Source organism: Lissotriton helveticus, chromosome 10 (assembly GCF_964261635.1).
Source record: "Lissotriton helveticus chromosome 10, aLisHel1.1, whole genome shotgun sequence".
Lineage (NCBI taxonomy): Eukaryota > Metazoa > Chordata > Amphibia > Caudata > Salamandridae > Lissotriton > Lissotriton helveticus.
Genome location: NC_136071.1, coordinates 694,569,196 through 694,596,082, shown reverse-complemented (window position 1 = coordinate 694,596,082; position 26,887 = coordinate 694,569,196). Strand labels below are relative to the sequence as shown.

At 48.1% G+C, this 26,887-nt stretch overlaps 1 protein-coding gene across 4 annotated transcripts in view; it reads right to left on the bottom strand.

The window, feature by feature from the left end:
- DPP6 (dipeptidyl peptidase like 6) overlaps positions 1 to 26,887 on the bottom strand; it is a 2,254,101-nt gene that overhangs the window by 960,077 nt on the left and 1,267,137 nt on the right. For all 4 annotated transcript variants that reach the window (XM_078663245.1, XM_078663244.1, XM_078663246.1 and 1 more), the window contains exon 5: positions 6,335 to 6,409. In XM_078663245.1, the coding sequence (XP_078519371.1) occupies positions 6,335 to 6,409 (75 nt within the window). The remainder of the gene's footprint in view (positions 1 to 6,334; positions 6,410 to 26,887) is intronic.

Below are 26,887 nucleotides of genomic sequence, written 5' to 3'. Positions count from 1 at the left end.
TAGGGCGTGTGGTTGGAAGTATGTGAATTTTGTTTTGAACCGATGTAGAAAGTGGTTCCATGTCGATCTTGATGACCACTGAGAGATTTGGTTATCATGTTACGGGACACACCAGGAAGTGTGAGATATAGGTGTGCAGTGTATGGTTGGCAGTAAGGTGGGTGTGCAGTGTATGGTTGGCAGTAAGGTGAGTGTGCAGTGTATGGTTGGCAGTAAGGTGGGTGTGCAGTGTATGATTGGCAGTAAGGTGAGTGTGCAGTGTATGGTTGGCGGTAAGGTGGGTGTGCGGTATATGGCTGGCAGTAAGGTGGGTGTGCAGTGTATGGGTTGCAGTATGACCAGCAATATTTGCGGTTACACTGTATTAATCGCAAGTAGCAGTTCTTTGCTTTGAGCTTCAGAAGGCACGTCTTCACCTTCGAAGCGGTGTAATTAAGAGAGGCAAGCAGACAACCTTTACCCAATATCTGGCGCTCCATGTAGCGACCTCAGAAAGATGGAAGCCTGAGTCTGCCGTTCCAGAATGCGATCTCGGTACCCAGCAGCATGCGTTCAACTCTCTGAGCTGCCCTGCTGGGAATTGAAACATCGTCCACTCATAAACCAAATGTGATAGGAATGCAGTTTCCATAATCTTAAAATGCCACCCCCTTCATCCGCAGCCATATTTATAATATGCAATTTCGATGCAGGTAAATATTTTCTTTTTTCAGTCACAAGTTGTAGGTTTGTGTTTACGGTTTGGATTGTCATTAATGGTTGTGTGCATCTGTTTGTCATGGCGTGGCGGTCATGCACTCGTCAGTGGGGTTGTTTGTGAAAAGGTTGCTGCTGTGCTAGAAAATAGCACAGCTTAGGACAGCTAAAACTCAGGGACATGAACGTCTGGTATTGCAGTCGTGGTGTAATTAGGGCCTTCGCGGAAATATATTTTTGACAGTAGAACGTGATGCAATCCTTTTTTTGTAGTTTGGGGTCACCCGTTCAAAATGCCCGCTTATTGTCTTCATTCCTCAAATGCTGAGGTGGCAAAAGCAAGAAACCTAATATGAACATTCAGACTATCCCAAAACAATTTATAGCACACTAAACTTAACCTGAAAATTGCAAGATGCGATATTTATTATTATGACATTGTTCACTAAATTCCAAGAAATGGAAGAAGGGATGTACAGAGGCTTCAATGAAAGGTTTAACAAAAAAATGCTTTAGTGAGTATTGGTGTATTTCATAAAGAGAAAAAAAGCTTTTTAAATGAGAAGATATGTAACTCATTATTGAATAACCTTCAAAGGATGTTAAAAGCTCAAAACGCACCAACTCATCCATCTGGGCCCTGGATATCCCCAAAGGAAAATAACCTTTTTATTTTATAATAAAATGGAAGAAAATTGTGGTGTCTTTGGAATGCCATTTTTTGCTTGCTCTTTGAAGCTCTCTGGTATTTTTGCTTCGGTGTCGCCCCTCTCTGCTTTAGACAGCATGTTAAAAGTCGAGTCGAGTGGTTGTTTTGGTGAACTGTGATCTGGATTTCAGCACTTCAAATCCCAGTCCAGGCCTATGTTTCCCCTTAAAGCCCCATTTACTAGCTTGGGCCTTGCCTGTTCGCTGTGGTGCCCTGGTCCTTCCTCACCTCCTGTTTGGGGTTTTGGGAATGTGTTTTGAGGAGATCACTTTACAAAAGGCGCTGCAGCCTCTGAGGGATCCCTCTAACCCAAGGCATGCTCCCAAGTGACAGCAGGCTCTCTCGATAGAGCCAGGCCAAAGCGGGCACTCCAACTCCCAGGGGTGCTCCCCTCCCGCTGTCCGTGTCTTTTTCCCGGCCCCTCCCGCTGATGAGGTCGCCGCTCTCGTTTCTCTTGTGCCTGGAGAGTTTGGCGGTGTATCAGGAAACTGTTGCCTTTTATGCCAGGTCCATGATGGGCAGTGGAACGAGCGCTAATGAGCCTGGGATAGATTGTTCTTGTTTCTCCTGACAGCTTATGTGTGCTGATCAGCGGCATGAGAGGTAAGTACCGGTCTTGGGGTGGGAGGTACATGTAGCCTGTTTGTTTGTTGCTTATTGATAGCATGCATTCCACATCACTCTCAAACACACTACCTCACAACTTTACTCTCTCTCTATCTCACTAGCTCACTAGCTCACTCTCTCTCTATCTCACTACCTCACTCTATCTATTTCTATCTCACACTGTCACTCTCACTACCTCACTATATCACGACTCACTCCCTCAAAAAATCACTACATCACTCTCTCACTAACTCACTCTCTATCTCACTACCTCACAACTTCACTCTCTCTCTAACTCACTACCTCACTCTCTATCTCACTACCTCACTCTCTCTCTTTCTATCTCACTTTCACTCCCTCTTTCACTACCTCGCTCTCTCTCTATCTCACTACCTCACAAACTCACTCACTGTTTCTATCTCACTACCTCAGAACATCCCTCTCCCTCACTACCTCACTCTCTGTCTCTCACTACCTCACTCTCTATCTACCTCTCTCTCACTACATAACTCTCTCTACCTCACTACTCCACTCTATCTATCTCACTACCTCACTATCTCACAACTTCTCTCTCTCAAAACATCACTACCTCACTCTCTCACTACCTCACTCTCAGCTCACAACTTCACTCTCTCTCTCTCTCTAACTCACTACCTCAATCACTCTCTATCTCACTACCTCACTCTTTCTATCTCACTAACTCACTTTCACTCTCTTTCACTACCTCTCTCTCTATCTCACTACATCACAACATCACCACTCTATGCTTATATCTCACTACCTCACAACATCCCTCTCCCTCACTACCTCACTCTTTCACTACCTCACTCTCTATCTCACTACCTCACTCTCTATCTACCTCACTCTCTCTCACTACCTCACTCTCTCTCTATTTCAATACCTCAACCTCTCTCTCTATCTCACTACCTCACTCTCTCTCTGCTAATGCAATAGGTATCACATATGCAAAAAAAAAGCTAATGCCAATAGAAATGACAATGCCATTTATTTAGGGATACAAAAAAGATAAAAAAATAATGAGCAATACCAATAGCTCTACCTATAATATTGCCGAGACCATTGCATTGTAAATGCTTGTTTATTTTGCTCTCTTTCAACCCATCTCTGGTGTCTTTCTGCTCACCACTCTGCTTTTGAGTGTAACCCAAATAATTTAAATGACAAGTTGTAAGTATGTATCCCCAAATGACTCATTAATCTATTGCAATGGATACCGAAGGAGGAGTCTTCCTCAGCCATACAGCTATACATGCCTTGCATGAGGGAACTTCACCATATGGCCATGCTTGCAGGGAGGGTGAAGAAGGGCAGGCTATACAAAGTCTAAGCTGAAGCAAATGACCACCACCAATACATTGGGCAGGAACTGTCAGATTTGGAGGAGGAAGCACAGTTGGCCCGGCTTCTCTCCTCCCCATTTGGCAGGCAGAATGATTTGGAAAGCATGAGGGTTGCACCTGCCACTACAAACATCTTAATTAGAGCAAACATGGCAAGTTTAAACTGTTCAAGACTAATGTCAAAGGTATTCAATGTGGCCAACATTTCTATCAGGTTATGTAACTGGACTTTTCAATGTTTCAATCCATATTACCATGATGTGCTATATTAGTAAATTATCTTTCAAAGATTTTGAGTACTTTTTAAATACATTCCATAGCATGAGACTTTTTTTATTTGAGTATGTCGTGTAGTTCCTATACAGGATCTGCACGTTCAGATAACATAAACTGTGGGATTGGTGGCAGACTGGTTCTGAGGACCCCTACCAGATATGTTAGCCTGTTTGCATAAGCTAGCTCACAGTGCCACTAGAATCTCCTCTTATTGGGGAGAGAATAGTTTCTGGCAACCTCAGAACATGACAGCCCTGATCCCTCTGAATCGTGGAAACAATATACTACCTTTCGCTCAGTCACTCGTGCTCACTTAGTTTCTCTCAGAGATACACAGAATAAACAGTCTGGGCGTTTCAGTAAGAATTTATTGAACAGTTGTTATTCTAGTGTAGAATAGATGTGCTGTAACAATCATTAGACAGTAGCAGAGATATATGATTAGCAGTTCTACGAAAGTAAAGGGATGGTATAGTTCTACCATCTTGCAGTAATCATGAATATATAAAAGTACATAAAATAATTGATAATAAATGCGCTCTCCTACAATGCCTCCCTAAATAGATGTACCTAAATGCACCTAGCATCTGTGTGGATGATATGCCAAGAATCCCTCTAGGATCTTGTCAACCCTGTTACCTGAGAAAGGAGAGAATATGGGAAACTGTCCTGGTCTCTAATTAGACAGTCCACAAGGGATGTTTAGACCACTGCGAGCTGGAGTTTCTGCATGTAGGAACCTCAGCGTAGCTGGTCAGTGTGTCAGCCCAGAAGTCACGGTCTCCTCTGTCTTTCTAAGCAAGACATGATGTATATATACCCACAGGTCTCCCCAGGGTTCCTACCTTGCTGTGTTATTGTTTCGGCCTAAAGGATGACGTCGGGCCTGAACTTTATACAGAGATACTATACAGGAGATGTTCGTCCTGCTGTCAGTCCTCCAGTGCTTCAAAGAAGCCTAATGCTTAATGTATGAGTTTCGAACTAGGGAAAAACACACGTTCTGAATGCAGTGTCATATCTAGGTAAAAGGTCAGTCCCTATGAACCGTTATGTATGAAATGTAGGGAAGGATATAGCTGAAAGGTTGCAGTGTTACCTGCGCCTATATAGGGTACCTATGTGGAATATAACAAGTATTTGCTGTCCGTAATGCAAAGCATTAGTATGGTAAAGATTCTTGTCTGTAATAGAACAGACCTAAAAGCAATGGAAGGCAGTGGCTATCAAAGGGGAGGTGGTCCGCCCCTAGGGGCATGAGCTTTGGGGCAACAGCCTCCTCACCCGGGCTCTTACCTGCAGCTGTCGCTGGGCGGCCATCGCGGTGTGGTGGCCGAGGAAATTGCCAGCCCCCCCACCTCCACCCGCTCTTACACATGGCCACTGGTTGCAAATGCAGGGCCACCACAGGTGGTCATAGGTTTAGCTACGCAACTGATGGAAGGAGTCCAACTTAATTAAAGAAGGTTTAGATAGTTTGATGCATCCCATCCATCGCATGTGTTGTTTAAGAACGCTGATTCAAGAGGGATGGATTTGCATAAAGGTGGGTCAGAAGACTGCTCTTTCATGGAGAATCAGTCTGTCATACAGAAAGGTAACCTTTTTGCTGACGTGCATCTCGGGTTGTTTGAGTTACAGTTTATAAAGGAAGTGGCGTATACGTTTTGGCTGGATATTTCTCTTTTGTGGCAGGGTCAATACTGATTGCATATGGTTGGTTTCAGTCTGGAATGGTGCAGGCACGTTAAAATCTATGGAATTAAATGAGCCCTACTCTATCAATAGCAGTTAATATTTAATTAAGAATTTCCACCGCCATCAAAATAAGTCACCCTAAGAAGCATGATTATGCCTAGAAATGGAAGCGAAACGTGCTCTGTCATAGGGTTCTCAAGAATCACCACCACTGTAAACCCCAGTGAGGTCACAGTGAAAGTGCTTGTAGTGGTGTTGGGAAGGGATGAATCTAGCAGAATTAACTGGGCTATCCCTTTTTGGGGCAAAACCAAGACAAAATACACTGTGAGAGTCCAATACACTGTGAGAGTCCAAAAACAAAAGCTTTCTAACAATTGGATAGAATGTACCTAGGTTGCCTTCACACACTGTTGAACACAATATTCCTCCTTTTGTGACAGATTTAATGAGGATCTTTGCATCATCCATCTAAAACATCGCAATTTCACACATGTGAGATTGTTGCAAAGATATTTTGAATCAGTTCTGATATTTTGAATGAGTTGTGACAGGTGTTAATTGTTCACTTTTAGTATGTGTTCTGGTTTGTCTCTTTCCATCTTTCCCTTACTTGTATTTTTACTTTTGTTGCTTTGACACATCCTGCGAGTCCAACAGCAAGTTGTATACAAGAAAGAACAAAACAAAGAAATGTAAAAGTAGAAGGGAAAAATAAAGTGATAAAGGAAGAAAGGGAGAAGGAGTGAGAGGGAGAAAGAAAGACTGAAATCAAGAAAGAAAGAACAAAAGATATTTCCCTGTGTATTTAATACAGGATATCCAAGGCTGATATAGAACAATAATGTCTTCCAGCATTGTTAATGGCAGTATTTCTAGGAGCCAAGGTTTAAGTCCCATGTCAACGAAATATAGTTATGTCACTTCTTATATTTGCATAATTAAATAATGAATTTAAACTGAAAGAGCATAAATAAATATTACTTACTGGCACAACATTATAGGCAAGCAGCACATACTTCAAATCTGGGGACACATCATACTTGCTGACCTTGAACGTTTCCTAGTGAAAAGAAATGCAAGCAAATTATTAGCCACGCATAGAAACTCAACAAAAAACAATTTAAATCATAATTACTATTGCTATTACACCAGAGGCCTCATTCACAGACCAGCAGTTGAGCCATTTTTTCACTAGCATAACATATCATGTATTTGTAAAGTGCACACTCATTGTGATGAGTATCTTGGTGATTAATAACAGATGTGTATTGTTACCCAACTAAATGGTACTCATTTTATCGACCTCACAAGGATGAAAAGCTGAGTGGACCCGCCATGATTTGAACCTGTGACCATGAGGTCAAACAAAGGCCCTCACATCCGGGACATTAGTCAACTAAGCCACCAGACCCGGTATAACTGAGGTGGAATAAACACCACTGATCCACCAAAGGAAAAACGGTCAGTACATTTTGACTTGAATGCCTCCTTGGTGGGCTTGCCAAGTCAGCAGTGGGACGGACCTTAGGGAAATATACCCGGTGTCCGACTCAGCGCACTCATAGTGTGTCCTATTGCTACTACAACATTTCACCACCCTTGTGGCGTGCCCCTGTCACTCTGCCCATTTAGTGCGGCTCCCAAAGATCCAAGTAGAACACTGTGAATGTACCTCTGAGGTAGGGTTAAGTAAAGTTTCCAGTGTCCACATTAAAAGTGTCACCGATTTGACTTGACTTGAGAATTTTCTCCAATTGTGTCAAGGTCATTTTTGAGCATTTCTCTGACAGACTGCCCTCGTTTACATGACGATACAAAAGGGGATGATGGACGGAGCGTTTGAGCAAATCGGGCTGGACTGTTCCCATGAGGCACAGGGTCAGACTGATTTGCATATAGCCATGTCTGAACTGGGGTGGCAGAGTGGGCTAAAGAACGGTGATGGATTAAACCCAGATCTTTTGACTGGGTGTGAGTGTTTGATTGATTCAGATGCTCCGTCCATCACCACCCCCCTTTCGTACCGCTCGTTTAAATGACAGCGCGTCCAGAACAATTCAACACTGAAAATGGTGGTATATCACTAATAATAAATTGTCAAGTCAGCCTCCAATCATTTTAGGCAGCCCTTCGCCTGCACGCATGCCATGTCTGATGACCTCTAAAGAGGGTTGTTTCAATGGTAGGTGGAGGTAAAAGAAGTAACATTTTGAATAATGTTCTACTACCCTCGACCTTTAAATCTTACTTTCATTGCAGAGTGAAATCCAAACATTCAACCAAATAATAATCTAGATCCTGCTTTTTCAAATTCCTTAATAATTCTTGGAATAAGTATACATGTTAACTAATTGTATGTTAATTGAATTCTCTTGATATGCGAAGCACTTGAACCAACATTAGCTGTTTGTCAAAGCATTACAATAAGCAATATTTTCCCAAAAAATCATGTCATTGATCAATATTTCCTCCACGGTCTGCCCCTTCTAAGATATTTCAGAAGTTATAACATGAATGTGTCACTTCCTTTATCTATAATGGCAAAGGGTGTATAAGAAATCCTTTACACAATCAGCTGGAGGTTTCCCTGAAAGGTTTAACCTATTTTAGCTTCAGCAGGTATCTGATTGGCGTTATCAAGACAGCTTATCATTCAGCTACACCTGCTATATTATTAAAGAGAAACTCTACTGCACAGTAGCAACAGTGCTGGAAACAAGGCAGGGCTCTCACACATCTCCTGGTTCATCACTCTGTATATCAAGCGCTTTATTCAAATCGGAAAACATATGTACCTCTCCTCCCACAATATTGGATTATATTCCAAAGAAAATCATGTTAGAAGCAGAGAACGCCTTAGCAATTATGTCTAAACTAGCAGAAATATGACAGAAATGAACATTGGGCAAAGAATAAACCCTGGAATGGAGTGATGTCATGCATACAGAAAAAAATTCGATGTTTTGGTGGTTTTGGTAAACAAAAGGAAAGTTGGTTGATGCAGACAATGTATGGCAGGGTGAAGGATTAATTAAAAACGACTTTAAATAGTACAGCAACTTGAAATGTACTTTTCCCTGCAACGTAAATTAAGGAAAGATGTTAACTGTATCAAGGTTAACATTCTCTTATAATTGCTGGAAAAAAGTTTAAATGACAACCACAAAACAGTGAATGGACCCACTCAAACCACACCTTTACCGTTGGACTACTGGATTGAAGAAAACACAAGGATTTTCAAATTGGTCAAATCAAGAGTATTATAACTTTATTGATTGGGGAAAAGTATTCATGTTTAAATTTGCTATTCCTAGTGTGTGAAGGGATCAAGGGAAACTCTTTGCGGTATTCTGAAATATATTATTTTGCTGAGTAATAAGTTGAAGGAAGTATTATTCAGAGGTGGTATGAGAGTAATACAACATTTTCTTAAAGATCAACAGATCAAAGTCTGCCAAGATCCGAACTGAGAAATAAAAAAGAAACTTCATATGCAAATATGTTTATTAGGTTAAGGGATAAGACCACAATATTGTATTTCAAATATTGTATTTAAAATCGTGTGCCTCAGAAATGTTGTAGCCAACTAACACTTCACAATATCATGAAGGAAAGTACATATAGGCAAGTATAAATGTACTAGTCCTAACTCTACGTAACGTATATCCATAATGTATACCTCCAATTCATGTAGATGTAGTATTGGGAATGGTAAATTTATCCCCATCTGTACATGCCTACCTTGAAAATATTGCAATAACCAATATTTTGGCTAACATCATTTGTTTGAGAATATTTTTCAACACAACATCATGACATAAAACTGCAAAATATTGCCCAAATCTTGTAGACCCCAAACAAGAAAGTACAAATATTGAATTTGTGGGACTCAATTAAGAAGATGTTCTAAAGCAGGGGTGTCCAAACCTGTCCTGGCGGGCCGTATCCATGCCAGATTTTTGGGATATCCCCATCTGGGGATCACGGTTCGATCCCCGGCACCGGCAGCAGATTAGCCCAGCACCATGTGACTCTGGGCAATAGCTGGCGCCGCGGCTAGGGCGGCTGACTCTGGAATCTGGGGATCACGGTTCGATCCCCGGCACCGGCGGCAGATTAGCCCAGCACCATGTGACTCTGGGCAATAGCTGGCGCCGCGGCTAGGGCGGCTGACTCCGGAATCTGGGGATCACGGTTCGATCCCCGGCACTGGCGGCAGATTAGCCCAGCACCATGTGACTCTGGGCAATAGCTTGCTTAATCTTCCCGACGGCCCCTAGCGCCTAGAGACCCTTACGGGTGATTGTGCGCTTTACAAATGTGGATTATTATTATTATTATTTGGGCCGATTCCGATCCGGTTCGTAAAAGCACATCTGCCCGAATCTGTCGGACAACCACGTACGCCCGGGAGAGGACTGCCCGGGACCCGTGGAGCCCGTCCTGGTCACTCTGACCTGCCATCGGCCTGGAGAAGGGAGCGCCGGACGCCCGGGGGGAGGACTGCCCGGGACCCGTGGAGCCCGTCCTGGGCACTCTGACCTGCCGTCGGCCCGGGGAAGGGAGCCCCAGACGCCCGGGGGAGGACTGCCCGGGACCCATGGAACTCGTCCTGGGCACTCTGACATGCCGCTGACCCGGGGAAGGGAACCCCGGACGCCCGGGAACCGTGGAGCCCGTCCTGGGCACTCTGACAAGCCGTTGGCCCGGGGAAGGGAGCCCCGGACGCCCGGGACCCGTGGAGCCCGTCCTGGGAACTCCGGCATGCCGTTGGCCCGGGGAAGGGAGTCCCAGATGCCCGGGACCTGTGGAGCCCGTCCTGGGCACTCTGACAAGCCATTGTCCCCGGGAAGGGAGCCCCGGACGCCCGGGACTCGTGGAGCCCGTCCTGGGCACTCTGGCATGCCGTTGGCCCGGGGAAGGGAGCCCTGGACGCCCGGGGCCCGTGGAGCCCATCCTGGGCACTTTGACATGCCGTTGGCCTGGAGATGGAAGCCCCGGACGCCCGGGGGAGGACTGCCCGGGACATATGGAGCCCGTCCCGGGCACTTTTCCATGCCGTCGGGCTGGATGGAGCCCCGGACGCCCGGGGGAGGACTGCCCGGGACCCATGGAACTCGTCCTGGGCACTCTGACATGCCGCTGACCCGGGGAAGGGAACCCCGGACGCCCGGGAACCGTGGAGCCCGTCCTGGGCACTCTGACAAGCCGTTGGCCCGGGGAAGGGAGCCCCGGACGCCCGGGACCCGTGGAGCCCGTCCTGGGAACTCCGGCATGCCGTTGGCCCGGGGAAGGGAGTCCCAGATGCCCGGGACCTGTGGAGCCCGTCCTGGGCACTCTGACAAGCCATTGTCCCCGGGAAGGGAGCCCCGGACGCCCGGGACTCGTGGAGCCCGTCCTGGGCACTCTGGCATGCCGTTGGCCCGGGGAAGGGAGCCCTGGACGCCCGGGGCCCGTGGAGCCCATCCTGGGCACTTTGACATGCCGTTGGCCTGGAGATGGAAGCCCCGGACGCCCGGGGGAGGACTGCCCGGGACATATGGAGCCCGTCCCGGGCACTTTTCCATGCCGTCGGGCTGGATGGAGCCCCGGGCACCCGGGGGTCGAATGCCCGTGACGCATGGAGCCCGTCCCGGGCACTCTGCCATGCCGTCGGCCTGGATGGAGCCCCGGACACCCGGGGGATGACTGCCCAAGAGCCATGGAGCCCGTCCTGGGCACTTTGACATGCAGTTGGCCTGGATGGAGCCCCGGGCGCCCGGGGGACGAATGCCCGGGACGCATGGAGCCCGTCCCGGGCACTCTGCCATGCCGTCAGCCTGGATGGAGCCCAGGACGCCCGGGGGACGAAGGCCCGGGATGCATGGAGCCCGTCCCGGGCACTTTTCCATGCCGTCGGCCTGGAGCGCCCCGACACACAGGGGAGGACCACCCTGAAAACCATGGAGCCCGACCCGGGCACTCTGCCATGCCACCAGCCTGGATGGAGCCCCGGGGGTCGAATGCCCCGGACGCATGGAGCCCGTCCTAGGCACTTTTCCATGCCATCGGCCTGGAGCACCCCGACACCCAGGGGGAGACCACCCTGAAAACCATGGAGCCCGACCCGGGCACTCTGCCATGCCGTCAGCCTGGATGGAGCCCCGGACGCCCGGGGGACGAATGCCCGGGACGCATGGAGCCCGTCCTGGGCACTTTTCCATGCCATCGGCCTGGAGCGCCCCGACACCCAGGGGGAGACCACCCTGAAAACCATGGAGCCCGACCCGGGCACTCTGCCATGCTGTCAGCCTGGATGGAGCCCCGGACGCCCGGGGGACAAAGGCCCGGGACACATGGAGCCCGTCCCGGGCACTCTGCCATGCCGTCGGCCTGGATGGAGCCCCGGACGCCCGGGGGACGACTGCCCAAGAGCCATGGAGCCCGTCCTGGGCAATTTGACATGCAGTTGGCCTCGAGGAAGTAAGCCCCGGGTGGCCTAGGGAGGTGTTGCCCAGGCATAGCCTATCTGGTCCCCATGGCAGAGAACCACCAGCCTTGGAGGGGTGTCTGGGCGTACCCTGCCCCTAGTAATCCGGAGGGAAATTACCTCCCTTTCTTGTAATCTGTGCACGCGAGGTGACAGAGGGGACCCAAGGCGTGAAAGAACCCGACCTCATGGAGCCCTCGCTGGGATCCGGGAGGCGAATGGCACCTCATCGGGACTTCCAGGGAAGCCTGGCCATCTGGTCGCCCCATTGGAAAGCATTATGTGCAAGCAGATGGCCAAGCGGTACCGTGCGACCAGATGGCCGGGATCGAAAGTGCTTCCCATCCCGAGGTAGGGCTCCTGCCTGCCTGCCCACGCAAGGCAGGGCTCAGGGACCCCGGCTGGTCCTCAGGCACGGGGTGGACCACCGGCGCTCTCGGGCCTGGACGCCCGGGGGGTGGACTGCCTGGGACCCATTGGAGCCCGTCCATGGTCGGACTCCCAATTCCGACAAATTCGTACGGACTCCCAATCCCAACAAATTCGTACGGACTCCTAACCTTCCGACACGGATCGGAATCGAGCCCATTCTGACTAAGCATGAGCGCAAAATCCGCTCCGATCGCGGATTTTGCGGATTTTCGGTAAATTCGCGGTCCGCGAACTCTCGCGAATTTACCGAAAATCCGCAATCCGCGATCGGAGCGGATTTTGCGGTCAAAAGTTCAAACGAGCCTAATTTACGATGGCGCCGGCAAGCTGCCAGCGCCATCCTCAAATAGTTACTTAATTAGCTTCAACAGGAAGCTCTAATAGATAAGATACAGCAGGGGCTCGAGCGCCTGCTTTATTTTATCAGTTGGAGCTTCCTGTTGAAGCTAATTAAGTAACTTTTGCAGGATGGCGCTGGCAGCTTGCCGGCGCCATCGTAAATTATTTATGGTGGTGAAAAACGGTGGTGTCTTCTTGAATAAATATGAAGGGCAGGGTTCATTCGGGCACGACGGTCCTGGCATAAAAAATAAACCTCAACAGGAAACACTTGCAGATATCAATAAAGCATGTGCCCTAGTTGAAGCTTAAATTCAGTGACTCATTCATCAGCCCAAAAACAATCGTGAGCGTTGTGGGGGCTGGGCAGGTGTGCCTTCTTCCCAAATATACCATCGAAAATGTGATGCTGGCCAGAGGCATTTGCATCTTTGACTTTCACGAGCGCAATCCCCGTGCTGTTCCTGTGACCAGGAGCTTCTGTCTCTTAATCTGCTGCTCTGATCGGTCTCTGACCTTTTATACACACAAGAGGCATGTGCGCTCGCATGGAAGCCCCGTCCGTTTGGCCCCGCCCACACACTCGAGGAAGCCCCGCCCCCAAATCCGCCGATCCGCATAATCTGCGGATTTTGCGGATCCACGATCCGTGAATCCTCAAATTCGTGAATCGTGGATCCGCAAAATCCGCCCATGCTTAATTCTGACCCAGCAAATTTCAGGTTGACTTGCTATATACTTTACGTACGATTTTATTGGGGCCAATTCCGATCCGGTACGTAAAAGCACATCCGACCGAATGTCGGACAACCACGTACGCCCAGGGGATAGGACTGCCCGGGACCCATGGAGCCCGTCCTGGGCACTTTTCCATGCCGTCGGCCTGGAGCGCTCCGACACCCAGGGGAGGACCACCCTGAAAACCATGGAGCCCGACCCAGGCACTCTGCCATGCCGTCAGCCTGGGTGGAGCCCCGGACGCCCGGGGGACGAATGCCCGGGACGCATGGAGCCCGTCCTGGGCACTCTGCCATGCCATCGGCCTGGAGCGCCCCGTCACCCAGGGGAGGACCACCCAGAAAACCATGGAGCCCGACCCGGGCACTCTGCCATGCCGTCAGCCTGGATGGAGCCCAGGACGCCCGGGGGACGAAGGCCCGGGATGCATGGAGCCCGTCCCGGGCACTTTTCCATGCCGTCGGCCTGGAGCGCCCCGACACACAGGGGAGGACCACCCTGAAAACCATGGAGCCCGACCCGGGCACTCTGCCATGCCGCCAGCCTGGATGGAGCTCCGGACACCCGGGGGTCGAATGCCCCGGACGCATGGAGCCCGTCCTAGGCACTTTTCCATGCCATCGGCCTGGAGCACCCCGACACCCAGGGGGAGACCACCCTGAAAACCATGGATCCCGACCCGGGCACTCTGCCATGCCGTCAGCCTGGATGGAGCCCCGGACGCCCGGGGGACGAAGGCCCGGGACGCATGGAGCCCGTCCTGGGCACTTTTCCATGCCATCGGCCTGGAGCGCCTCGACACCCAGGGGGAGACCACCCTGAAAACCATGGAGCCCGACCCAGGCACTCTGCCATGCCGTCAGCCTGGATGGAGCCCCGGATGCCCGGGGGACGAAGGCCCGGGACGCATGGAGCCCGTCCCGGGCACTTTTCCATGCCGTCGGCCTGGAGCGCCCCGACACCCAGGGGGAGACCACCCTGAAAACCATGGAGCCCGACCCGGGCACTCTGCCTTGCCGTCAGCCTGGATGGAGCCCCGGACGCCCGGGGGACAAAGGCCCGGGACACATGGAGCCCGTCCCGGGCACTCTGCCATGCCGTCGGCCTGGATGGAGCCCCGGACGCCCGGGGGACGACTGCCCAAGAGCCATGGAGCCCGTCCTGGGCAATTTGACATGCAGTTGGCCTCGAGGAAGTAAGCCCCGGGTGGCCTAGGGAGGTGTTGCCCAGGCATAGCCTATCTGGTCCCCATGGCAGAGAACCACCAGCCTTGGAGGGGTGTCTGGGCGTACCCTGCCCCTAGTAATCCGGAGGGAAATTACCTCCCTTTCTTGTAATCTGTGCACGCGAGGTGACAGAGGGGACCCAAGGCGTGAAAGAACCCGACCTCATGGAGCCCTCGCTGGGATCCGGGAGGCGAATGGCACCTCTTCGGGACTTCCAGGGAAGCCTGGCCATCTGGTCGCCCCATTGGAAAGCATTATGTGTGAGCAGATGGCCAAGCGGTACCGTGCGACCAGATGGCCGGGATCGAAAGTGCTTCCCATCCCGAGCCTTCGAGGTAGGGCTCCTGCCTGCCTGCCCACGCAAGGCAGGGCTCAGGGACCCCGGCTGGTCCTCAGGCACGGGGTGGACCACCGGCGCTCTCGGGCCTGGACGCCCGGGGGGTGGACTGCCTGGGACCCATTGGAGCCCGTCCATGGTCGGACTCCCAATTCCGACAAATTCGTACGGACTCCCAATCCCAACAAATTCGTACGGACTCCTAACCTTCCGACACGGATCGGAATCGAGCCCATTCTGACACAGCAGATTTCAGGTTGACTTGCTATATACTTTACGTACGATTTTATTGGGGCCGATTCCGATCCGGTACGTAAAAGCACATCCGACCGAATGTCGGACAACCACGTACGCCCAGGGGATAGGACTGCCCGGGACCCATGGAGCCCGTCCTGGGCACTTTTCCATGCCGTCGGCCTGGAGCGCTCCGACACCCAGGGGAGGACCACCCTGAAAACCATGGAGCCCGACCCAGGCACTCTGCCATGCCGTCAGCCTGGTGGAGCCCCGGACGCCCGGGGGACGAAGGCTCGGGACACGTGGACCCTGTCCTGGGCACTCTGATCTGCCGCCGGCGCCGGGGATCGAACCGTGATCACCAGATGGGGATATCCCAAAAATCTGGCATGGATACGGCCTGCCAGGACAGGTTTGGACACCCCTGTTCTAAAGAAAAGAAAAAAACAGAACAAAAAACTAAATGGTATGCACACCTACGGAGGGTGGTCAAAGAAATGATGCAATGCAAAGTTCCAAAATGTAATGTAATATCTACTGAGAATGCTTGCATCAAGGAATATGGGAAACTGCTAAGCATGTTGCAAAATATTACCAGACATGCTAACCTTAAAACCCATAAATATGTTTTCAACAAAAAATATATTTTAATCAAAAAATTCTCTATATGATGATCCCAGATGTCCTCAATGTAGAGAAGAGGTGAATGATCTCCAGATTTTACTTCACTGTCTGAGGTTACAAGAATTCTGATGTACTGGCCTTACCACTATCCGATTATTTGTGAGTCCAGTTGCCGTGAGTTCTTACCTTTTCTATAGGGTACTAGAAAAGTTTATAAATTATAGTTTGATTGTGGTTTTATATGATTCTGACAAAACTCTTCCAGATTATGAGGTTCTGACAGAAGCAAAAAACAGCAAAGCCAAGATATGTCTCAAATTCATGAGGTGCTTCAATCAAGCGGGAGAGTTTTTACCACAACTAAATAAGTTAAACTGTAATTGTGTCAGATGAGTGTGAGAAAAGTAAAATGAGATATATAACTTCATGAAGATCTTCCTTGTTCCCACAGGCTTGTAGTATGCCAAAGCATTAAAATGTAGGAAGCTTAGCTTACTGAACAACATTGTGGAACAAAGGGTTTACAGCTTGTTTAGGAGTCTGTGTGCATCACTAAGAACTGGAGAAATGTCTAACTCTAAATAAGAAAACGAAATATTTCAATACAGTATGGTACTGTAAATAAAGATGTTCTGTGAACACGTTCTGACAGGCACCTTCTAATAACGATAAGGAAATGATCTTTTTTGCATACACGTGTAACGCAAGGAATGGCTCGGGGAGACAACTCAAAGATGTTTACAAGAAAGGTAAAGGCTAAACAAACGTAAAAGAGATGATTTCTAAACATTTTTTTGCAAGAAGGCAGCCAGCTTGTAGGATATAAACAGCAGTGTTCATTTAACATCAATGGGAGGTACCTTTCTGATCTTTTGTAAAATGTCACATGTAACCCAAGCTTTAGTCCTGATGTGTGCGTGGAGAATTTAAAGAGTGGGCCTACCACAACACAGTGGATGTGAGTTTTTATTGCTTGCTCTCTATCTTTAATGATTGCCTAATATTTCAGAAATGTACCTTATTGAGCATTGCATTGCATTCTTTCCTGAACATACTCATTCTCTACATCTTGCAATGACTTCAATGAGGAAAAGTAGTGTGACGGGGTAGACTGCCCTTCCAATTGACAGGACAATGATCACGATTGGTGGTCGGCTGTTCCGCTTTTACCAGCTTCTATCCCCTCTCAGCAGCAGCCCGCTCCTTATGCATTCGAGGACTAGCCATGTGAACCGGGTGGATGGGACGCCGCGATAGAAAATGACCATGGCGCCTTTAACTGGGGATTCCAAGATGACAAGACTCCTCCCCACAGAGATGTCATCGCGGGAGCGTCACAAAAAGAGGGACGAACCAGGAAGACGCCGGACGGCGATTCCCCGGAGGTAGAGGAAGGAGACGGTGAGCTGAGAAGTGAAGAGGGACCGAAGACTACTAGCGAAGAGGACCGTGCACGGCAGACCGGAGACGGCCGCGACGAGCCAGGAGGCCAACGGTTCTGCGATTCGCCCCGCCACGCTCCCGCGGGAGGAGCGTGGCTGAACAAGGTACGGGGCACAGTCTCGGGTTGGGTGGGACGGCGCTACCAACCTACCAAATAAATAAGCCCAGCTGTATATTTTGTATAGTCTACTACCATTCCCCTTCACGAGCACTAAACCAACAGCTCACGAACCTGTATAAAGCACTATCACTAGTGCACTTGGTTTCCCTCACTCCCGGCCCTGTTTATTATCAAACCGGACGTCTCCCTAAATCCCTTTTCTTTTCTTCCTTTGGGGTGCCGGTTTCCGAAGACGTGCCTAACATCCCGCCCCGCCGGACAACCTGGAGTACCCACAAAACATCAAGACGGACCCAGCTGTATTTGCAAGGGAAAGACTAACGAGCAGGAGCAGAAAGGCATACTTAAAAATAAAACCTTCTTTGAGATCACTCATTAAAGTCTCTGGCTCCGTGACTCCACCCCCTGTTACCCCTACGCAACCCCCCACAAGTAGGAATCACTATAAATAGGAATACTGTTGGATAATCAGCACATTATTTCGCCCTCACCCTACATCTATAATTAGAATACAAATAAGTGCAAATATCTAGATGTGTAACATCCCACTTTGTTGCAGCATATTACTTGTGAATTCTGCTAGCATATCATTATGGTACATCTGGTTCTCTTCCAATAAGCTGTTGGATATTCCACCAAGGCATCTGTTACAAATGGACCTTTCTGCAGGGTAACCCCTAAACTTTTTGCCTTCCTCCTCCCCTTTTTTGCTGAATTCGTTTTTGTACGATTTAGGACTCTGGCCACTTTATCACTGCTAACCAGTGCTAAAGTGCAGGTGTTCTCTACTTAAACCTTGGAAACACTGCTGTATCCACAATTGATATATTTAATTAACATATAAGTCCCTAGTAAAGTGCACTACTTGTGCCCAGGACATGTAAATTAAACACTACTAGGAAGTCTACAGCACTGATTGTTCCAACCACATCAGTAGCCCTGCAACTAAAGAGCCTGTGTGTGTAGTTTTGAACTACCATTTTGACCTGGCAAGTTAACTATCTAGCCACCCCAAACTTTCCTTTTTAGTTCATCTAAGTCATCCCTAAGGTAGGCCCTGGACAGCTCCAGGGCAGGGTGCCATATATTTAAAAAGTTGGACATGTACTTTTAATTTTTACATCTCCAGGTAGTGAAAACCTCTTACATTTGTTTTTCAATACTGCAGGGGCTATCTCTCTCATAGGTTAACATTGGGATTACCTTATGACATTTTGTAAGTGTAATTTCAAATTGAGAAAATATAGATATTTCGAGTTTAGTTTCTCTGGACTCACAATTTTAAATCACAACTTATGGTAAAGTCGGATTTCAAGTTGTAAGTCTAAAAATACCACGTTTAAAAAGCTGACATTTTTTAACTTTAACCATTCAGTGCCTCTGCCTGTCTCTGAAAACACATCTGGGGTGGGTGACAGCTGGGCTTTGTGCATTCCCTCGAAACAGCCACACACAAAGAAAGCTTAGGTGTGCCTGATGGGCCATTCGCATCCTGATGGCCATCACCAGGCTGTTGGGCCATCCTGGTTAGGATGGAAGGGAGGAGCTGACACTTGCACCTGGATAGGGCTGTGACTGTCTGGAAACATAGAGTTGGATAGCCCCATATAGTGAGTCTGGAGCCAGGGCACAAAGGGCAGGGACCTTGTGCACTTCAAAGGTCTACTTTTGAAGTCTTCCGTGTGGTGTTTTCCCTTTTGGGCCTACTTTTGTTCTCCCTTGGCTACATGTAATCGCTGCTTTAGGCTGCCTTTGCTTTGCACAGACCCATATAATACATTTTTTTTCATGACTTGATTTTATTTTAGAAATATGGTGCACATAATTTTTGTTATTCAGGACTCTACTTGGGATTCAGTATGAACATTTTGTACAAGGTTGAACAACATGGTATACTGTTTTCTTATGCCTCATCAGCAACATCTCCTAACATTTTTAGACACAACATAGTAGCACAGCTGCAGTTTTATAACACAATAGTTCTTATCATATAAACCTCGGGGTGCAGAGAGACCGATTTACACCTTTGAGGCGCACCACCTAACTTCATACATCAGGTATGGGGTCAGGTGCTAATCCCAGAGATCACTAATATATACCTAGGCCTAAATGGATATATTAGTTGCCATGGTCAGGTTGTTCATTCTTTACAGCCTGCTAGTAATGTTGATGATGTTGCTCAGCTGTATTTGATTACTAATCGCAGCACGCTTGCTTCAAAATGGACTTTGATAGTTTAAATAAATTCATTGTAAACGTCCTTTGTGTCATTACCTTTTCACTATGGACATGCATGGACTTGCATGAATCAGAACGCACCACGGTTCTCTTGGGGACTAGAGGTGCAGGTTCTAGGTTTGCCAGAATCACCTGCTACTCTGGAAAGGTTAAGAGTTCAGGTGAGGCACTGTGAGCTAGTTGCATTTGGGCCTACAAGTACTGACGTGGTAGAGAGACTAGTTACTACATTCTGACGTCCTAATCTCCCAAAGCGCAGTTCTGCTTCCCAGCAGAATACATGTAACACTTCAAAGGCACAACTGGGTATAAGTACTGGACCCTTGTCAATACCATCTTAGTACACTTCTGGACCTGAGGACATTCTGCCAGGAAGAAGGACTGCCGTGCTGCTGAAAGGACTATCACTCTGCTGGACACTGCCGGATTCTTGCTTTGCTGTGCCTGTCCTGCTGCCCTCCGTGCATGGGTGTGAGAAGGACTGGACCCACATCTCTAGATCCCCAGCCCCAAAGTGACCCCAAGGGCTTGCTGGTTTAACTCGTGTTCTGAAGTCTGAGGGATATCAAAGCATTCCAAACACCCTTTCTACAGCCTCTGGATTCTGCCAATTGTGAGCCCTGACCTGCCAAGCGGTGCCAATCTAATCCTGACTCTTGGCAGTGGGGTTTCTGACTGCTTTCTGCAAAATCCACATATCAATGACAATGTGCTGATTGGAACCGGTGCATTTCCCTTGCCACCGACGCATCGCATCTGCTGCTCGAACCAAGAACACTGAATCGCTGATGGCGCGACACATAGTACCCTCTTTCTGACGCATCTCCGACTTTGCGTGACTCAGCGCCTGCGCAACACTTTGTGCTGCTTTCATCGTACCCAGCCCTGCGGTTCGATGATGACGCATTGCCCTGATGTCCATAGCATCTTAATAATAATAATAATAATAATCGACATTTGTAAAGCGCACAATCACCCGTTAGGGTCTCTAGGCGCTGGGGGCCATCGGGAAGATTAAGCAAGCTATTACCCAGAGTCACATGGTGCTGGACTAATCTGCCGCCGGTGCCAGGGATCGAACCGTGGTCCCCAGCTTCCAGAGTCAGTCGCCCTGGCCGCGGCACCACACCTCTTCCCAACTCTTCTTAACTCTTGATGCATCTTCGACGTTGCGCAGCTCAGAACCAATGTAGCGCCTACATCTGCAGGATCGACAGCAACAAATTGCCTCCTCTGCTTCTCGCACCATGTCTTTGAGGTTGACACATTTCCTCCATTCAAAGTACTTTTGCAGCAGGACAAGGTTGGTTCCTGTATCTGATCCGCACTCCATTGCGGTAGGCCTGAACTTTCAAATTTTACCCGGTCAAGCGCGACCAAATAGCCCCAGTTGGCGCTTTGTGTTTCTAAGCACTATATTTCAAGATATTCTTCAAAGATTCATACCTCCGGTTCTACTTATTGGATTTTTGATGTTTTGGTCTTATTTTGTTCAATAAATTAGGCTCAATTTTTCTACCCTGGTGTGGGTTGTTTTTGTGTGGTGTTTTCACTGTCTTACTTTTTTAAGTGATGCAAATTGCCTCCTAAGTTAAGCCTGACTGCTCTATGCCAAGCTACAAGTGGGTGTGCCCAGGTTAATTTAGGGTGTGTATCTGACTTACCCGGACTAGGTTGTGGTCCCCATTGGATAGTGTGCATTCCTCTGCTAACTAGAGAACCAATTTCTAACACTGACAAATCCCATCACTGGTGTCTAGCCAGTCCTCCATCATGGATCACATCAATCCCATGATACATGGCAGTAACTGAGACATGTCAGGTTGTTTTATTTTCATCTGATGGTCACGTTAGAATTCCTTTTTAACTTTTTTATATGCTTTTGTCTCAGATTTGAAATGAATAACCATCTGACTGAAGGGGAGATCCAAAACTCCCAGAGAGTATTAGACAGGTATCAGACGCGCATCAGATTTGGTAGCAGACCTTCTTGAGGCGGAAGCCGGGAAGGCTACGGTGCTTTATTTTAAAAATTGTTATATGGGATCTTTCTGTGCTGTGGCATCTCGCACATTGATTTTACCTTGTACTTATTTTTAAAAATTGTTATTTCGGATTTTACTGTGCTGCGACATCTCGCACATTGATTTTACCCTGCACTTACTTGCGATAAGGCTGCACCCTTTTCCAAGACACCGCGCAGCCGATTAGGCGCTGCCGCGGAGGTCTCCTTGCACCGAGCCGCCATTTTGGGGGAACTGAAGGGTTGGCGGTACAGTTGCCTGGCCCCTCCCACCCTCCCCTCCTAGATATGAACGCTCTTCCCCGGCCGCGCAGCGGACGAGCGCAGCGGGCACGCCGGCGGCTTGCCGAAGGCGCGCCAAAGGCAAGCCCGTCTGCGCCCGTCCGCGACCATGACGCGGCCGGGACCGGTCCCTCTGCCTGTTTATCAAGCGATACTGGGGCGTTTTATAAACGTTCAGAGTTGTTGGCCCTGAGATCCCCCCGGTGTCTGCACAGCCCCTTGCTTACTCCGCACGCTGGGAGCTGGGACTATGCGTGTAGGGACTGTGAATTGTATCTTTCTCATTGTGAATCAAACAATACTCAGGTCCATGCCTGTAGCCCCAATGTCTCTCGGAGATTAGGCTTCTCCATGAGCCTAAAAGTGGCCCTGGTGAACTATAGATCGTTGGTTAAACATGCCATTGACATCTGGCAGTCCCTCGGGACAATAATTGGGACCTTCTTTTTCTCACTGAAACGTGGCTGAATGATACCACTAACCCTACTGTCTCCCTCGCCATCCCAGAAGGCTATAATATTATCTGTTCCAACAGACCTAATGGTAAACAGGGGGGTGGGGTCGCTCTTATTCACAAGTCCAAATGGACGGTCAATATCCCTCTATACGACCAGATAGATTGCATTGAGGGATTGCCTTTTAGTATCAAATTATTCCCTTCTATCTCTTGCTCTGGAGTATTGATCTACCGCCCCCCCTCACTCTAGTACGACATATCTACCAGTTCTGGCGGACTATATTGTCCAGACTAGTTCACGTTACGCTAATTTCACTGCTCTGGGGGACTTTAATCTCCATGTGAATGTTGAGTCTTGCCCCCATAGCAATAAGTTTGTCTCAATGCTGGCGGCTTGCAGTTTAGCCCAAAAGGTTGATCTACCCACGCATAAAGATGGACATATACTGGACTTGATCTGTTCCAACTTGACAAACATCCAGATAGCTAATCCCGTACCAGTCATTTGGTCAGATCATTTTCTCATTCCCTTTGAGATTGACATACCTTATCCAGTTAGGCCCTCACTGACTCCTAAAGCATCAGGAAGAAACTGGAGTCGCATCACCCTAGAATCACTCCAGGAATACCTAAAAAACTTGCAGCCTATTCCTGCCTCAGATCCTAATAGACGCATTGACAACCTGGATGTTTGGATAGGCCAGGCTATGGAGACATTGGCTCCTCTGAAGCCTATTAAAACTTTCAGGGCTGCACCATCTGCTCCTTGGTATTCCGACGAGCTTCATCAGAAAAAAGCCTCGTGCAAAACCCTCGAACGAACTTGGAGGCAGAAGTATTCTTCGGAAAGCAAAGTCACCTATAAGATGGCCCTCAAGGAATACCGTAGACTGATTGTGGAGCATAAAAGGGACTATCTGGCCTCTACAATTAACAAAGCCAGTCATAGCTCCCGGGAGATTTTCAGCATTGTTAGATTCTTTATGGATCCTCATGCGCTGACCCGGAGCCAGCCTGCTACCCAGTCTTTCTGTGACAAATTATCAGAATTTTTTGAGGAAAAAAATCGAGAACATATATGCCTCCTTTCCCATTTCTAATCATTCAGAACAGGAGAAAGAGCATATTCCCCAGATTACACGGTCCCCTATCCTCTTAGAATTCGCAGTTATCTCTGAAGCTGACACCATTGCAGAACTACTTAACTGTAAATCCGGATCACCGAATGATCCCTGGCCGGCGAAGCAATAGAAGAGATTGGCAGAATTTCTTAACCCCTTTCTCAACCATATTTGGAATGACTCCCTGAGAACGGGTAGGTTTCCTGCCAAATGGAAACATGCTTCCTTGGTCCCCATCCTGAAAAAGCCCAACTCGGATCCGGACAATCCAAGTAATTACAGGCCAATATCTCTTTTGCCTGCGCCAGCTAAAATCCTGGAAAAATTGGCTCATTTCCAGCTTGCCAATTATATTGAATCCCATGGGCTTTTGCATGACTCTCAGCATGGCTTCCGGTCTGGCCACAGCACGGAGTCAGCCCTAATTGAAATGGCTGACTCGGTGAGATAGACGCTAGACCGTGGGTCGAGGGCGGTGTTAGTGCTGCTGGATCTTACAGCAGCATTTGACACCGTCTCTCATAAGACTCTGCTGAGGAGGCTGGAGGACCTGGGTATAGGTGGCACTGTGCTGAATTGGATTACGTCATATCTATCGGGCCGCACACAGCAGGTATACACCCCTCCCTTCACTTCCCCCACCAGACCACTTAAATGGGGAGTTCCTCAGGGCTCCTCTTTGAGCCCGCTCCTGTTTAATGTCTACTTTACTCCCCTGGCTGAAATGATTGCACAAACTGGGATTAAAGTCACTTCCTACGCTGATGACATTCAGCTACTTTTTACCTTTGATGAGCCTTCTGCTTCCACATTTGACCCTTTGAAATCCTGCCTCAGAGATATTTCTAAGTGGATGGACTCTAATTCCTTAAGACTGAATGCAGAAAAAACGGATATCCTGTTTTTTAATACACCGTCTCCTCTTGATTCTAGCCTCTGGTGGCCTGGAGACTTGAGTCAAGCCCCCATACCCAAAGACTCCGTAAAGAACCTGGGGGTCCGTTGGGATAACCATCTTACTTTCAACGCCCAGGTCCAATCAGTAGCAGCATCCTGCTTCGCTAAGATTAAAACAGTAAACAGGCTTATCAACTATCTTCCTTCTGACTGCCGTAAGACTGTGGTTCACGCATTGATTACCTCCCACCTCGACTACGCCAATGCGCTGTACCTAGGCGTTACGGCAGGCTTATGTAAAAAACTCCAGACTGTTCAAAATGCTGCGGCCATGACTCCAGCCTAGAGAGCTTCTAAGAGTAAAGGACCAGCTCATTTGAAAAGCTGCTTACGTCCATACCAAAATACCAGAACTCTGCGCTCCAATTCCCAAATTCTCCTTGCAACTCCTAAATTTAAAAGGACACGTGCAGGAGGGAAGACTTTTGAAGTCTGTGCCACTCAGCACTGGAACAAACTCCCGATTGCCCTCCGTGCTTGTCAGACAGAATCTGCATTTCGGAAATCCCTAAAGACCCAGCTTTTCTGCCTATAATCCTCCTTCCTTCCCTTGGCATCCCTGTTACCAGATCTACTAGCGCCGGGACGCCCCGTTGGGGCAGCTGTGCGCTCTATAAATGACACAAATAAATAAATAAATAATTCCCTGGTGAGATAGGACTATGTGAGTGCTGTGGTCGGTCAGGCGAGTGTCCCATTTGGAAATATAACTACACCCCTTGCCTGAAGCGTGAAGTCTATTTCTGTTGCTTCTATGTCAAGAATTTCAGAGCCATCATGATCATTTTGAGCGTGTTGGGCAAGTAGACTCTCTGCTTGGCAAAACTACATTGTTTAATAAATCAAAACTGATTGGTTGTCACCACTTCTGATGAGCCTCCTAGATGTTCCAAAGGGTTTCACTTCTTACAATGTAGAGGTTATGTGTTGTAGTTTTAATGAGTATAGGAGTTTGGGAAATGGTCCCTGTGGTTTGGTACATGTTTAAATGGTAGCATCATGAAAGCTCATCTGACTAGTGCTGGGGCTACAGGGAGGTACATGGACACAGGATGTGCCTGGGAATGTAGGCTAAATTGCTCCAAATTGAAAAGTTTGGATAGATGGGAAGCTCTACAAGGCTTCCAAGATGGGTCATGGAAAATAGCATGCAACTGTAGTGTGAACTGACCGGACACTTGCCTGGAGGGTGTGCAGTTTTCATCAGTCAGCATCTGCTGGTTTGGTGCAATTGCCTCAAGGTGTCTTTACCATGAGTGGAGGGGGCCTCTATTGTTATTCACTCCTGGGACGGGAGTGGGTATTAAAGAGAGACGGGTGTACATATCATGCTTCCAAAGTCTCTATTGGGCAGTCACTATGGGTTGTGCCATTCCTTGCTTCTTTTTTTTAGAAGCAAACTAAAAAAGGATTGTTTACCGTGCGCTAAGAAAAACAGAGCTGTTCGCAAGCATCAAAACAATAATCATCCATATGTTTTGGACAATCAAGGGTCTAGCATACCCATGAGCTTTTCAGGATCCATGGTCTGGTAGCCAGTTAGGATTCCCTATGGAACTCTCAAGCCCCAGGGATGAGATAGTCAATCCATATGAGCGTAGGTCTCCAGAGTGAGCACTAAGCTTCACACTCTAGTGGCTTCCACAAATATGAATTACAGAGTATTTTCTCAAGCACAAATATATTCCCTATTTGTTCATTAAGCTGTTGTGCTTTACCTTAGCCCTTTTCTGAGGCTTGTTGTAGACTAAAGAGAGTGTCCAATTTTAATCTCACGGTTGTGAGAGAAAGCCCATGTAATGCATGGAAAGTTAGTAACAGGGTTTGTTTGCTATCCACTAGAACTATCTACATACATGTATGAAGGATACTAAAGCAAATAATGGATTGGGGTTTGGCTCTGTACAATAGGGAAAGAAAAATGCCCCACTCAAAATGTCACTGGTAAACAACATGTCCTAAAAGAGTAATTTTGTGTAATTTCATGAAATTTCATGGCACAGCCCTAGAGATATGCACCCTTCTTTTACGCCCTATTACCGACTGTGCTCTCCTTAACTTTTCCTAGAAGAAACAAATGCCCAGTCCCCAAAGAAATTGTATACGACACTGCAAGTGAAAGGGACTACACCAATTAAAATATATATTAGCCACAATGTCGTCTGGGTTACCAGGACTATTAGGACACTCTTGATCAATGGATGTGGTGCAGACGGGATGATGGGAGTGACAACAACACTAACCTGGTCATAATTTAGTCTCTTCTGTTTAGTGGTTGCTATAAATTGTCACAGAACCCCTCAAAGGTCAATGCCACTGGATGACTGCAATTCATTTTAGATTGTTGTCATGCCTTTGCTTCATTTAAAATCAAAGTCATGTTTGGCCTTCTTTATTGCCTCAGATCTATGAGTGCAACCCTGTCACATTTTATCACTGTGAACACGTAACACTTGTTTAGTTTCTTTGATGTTTGTAGATCTGTTTGTTATTT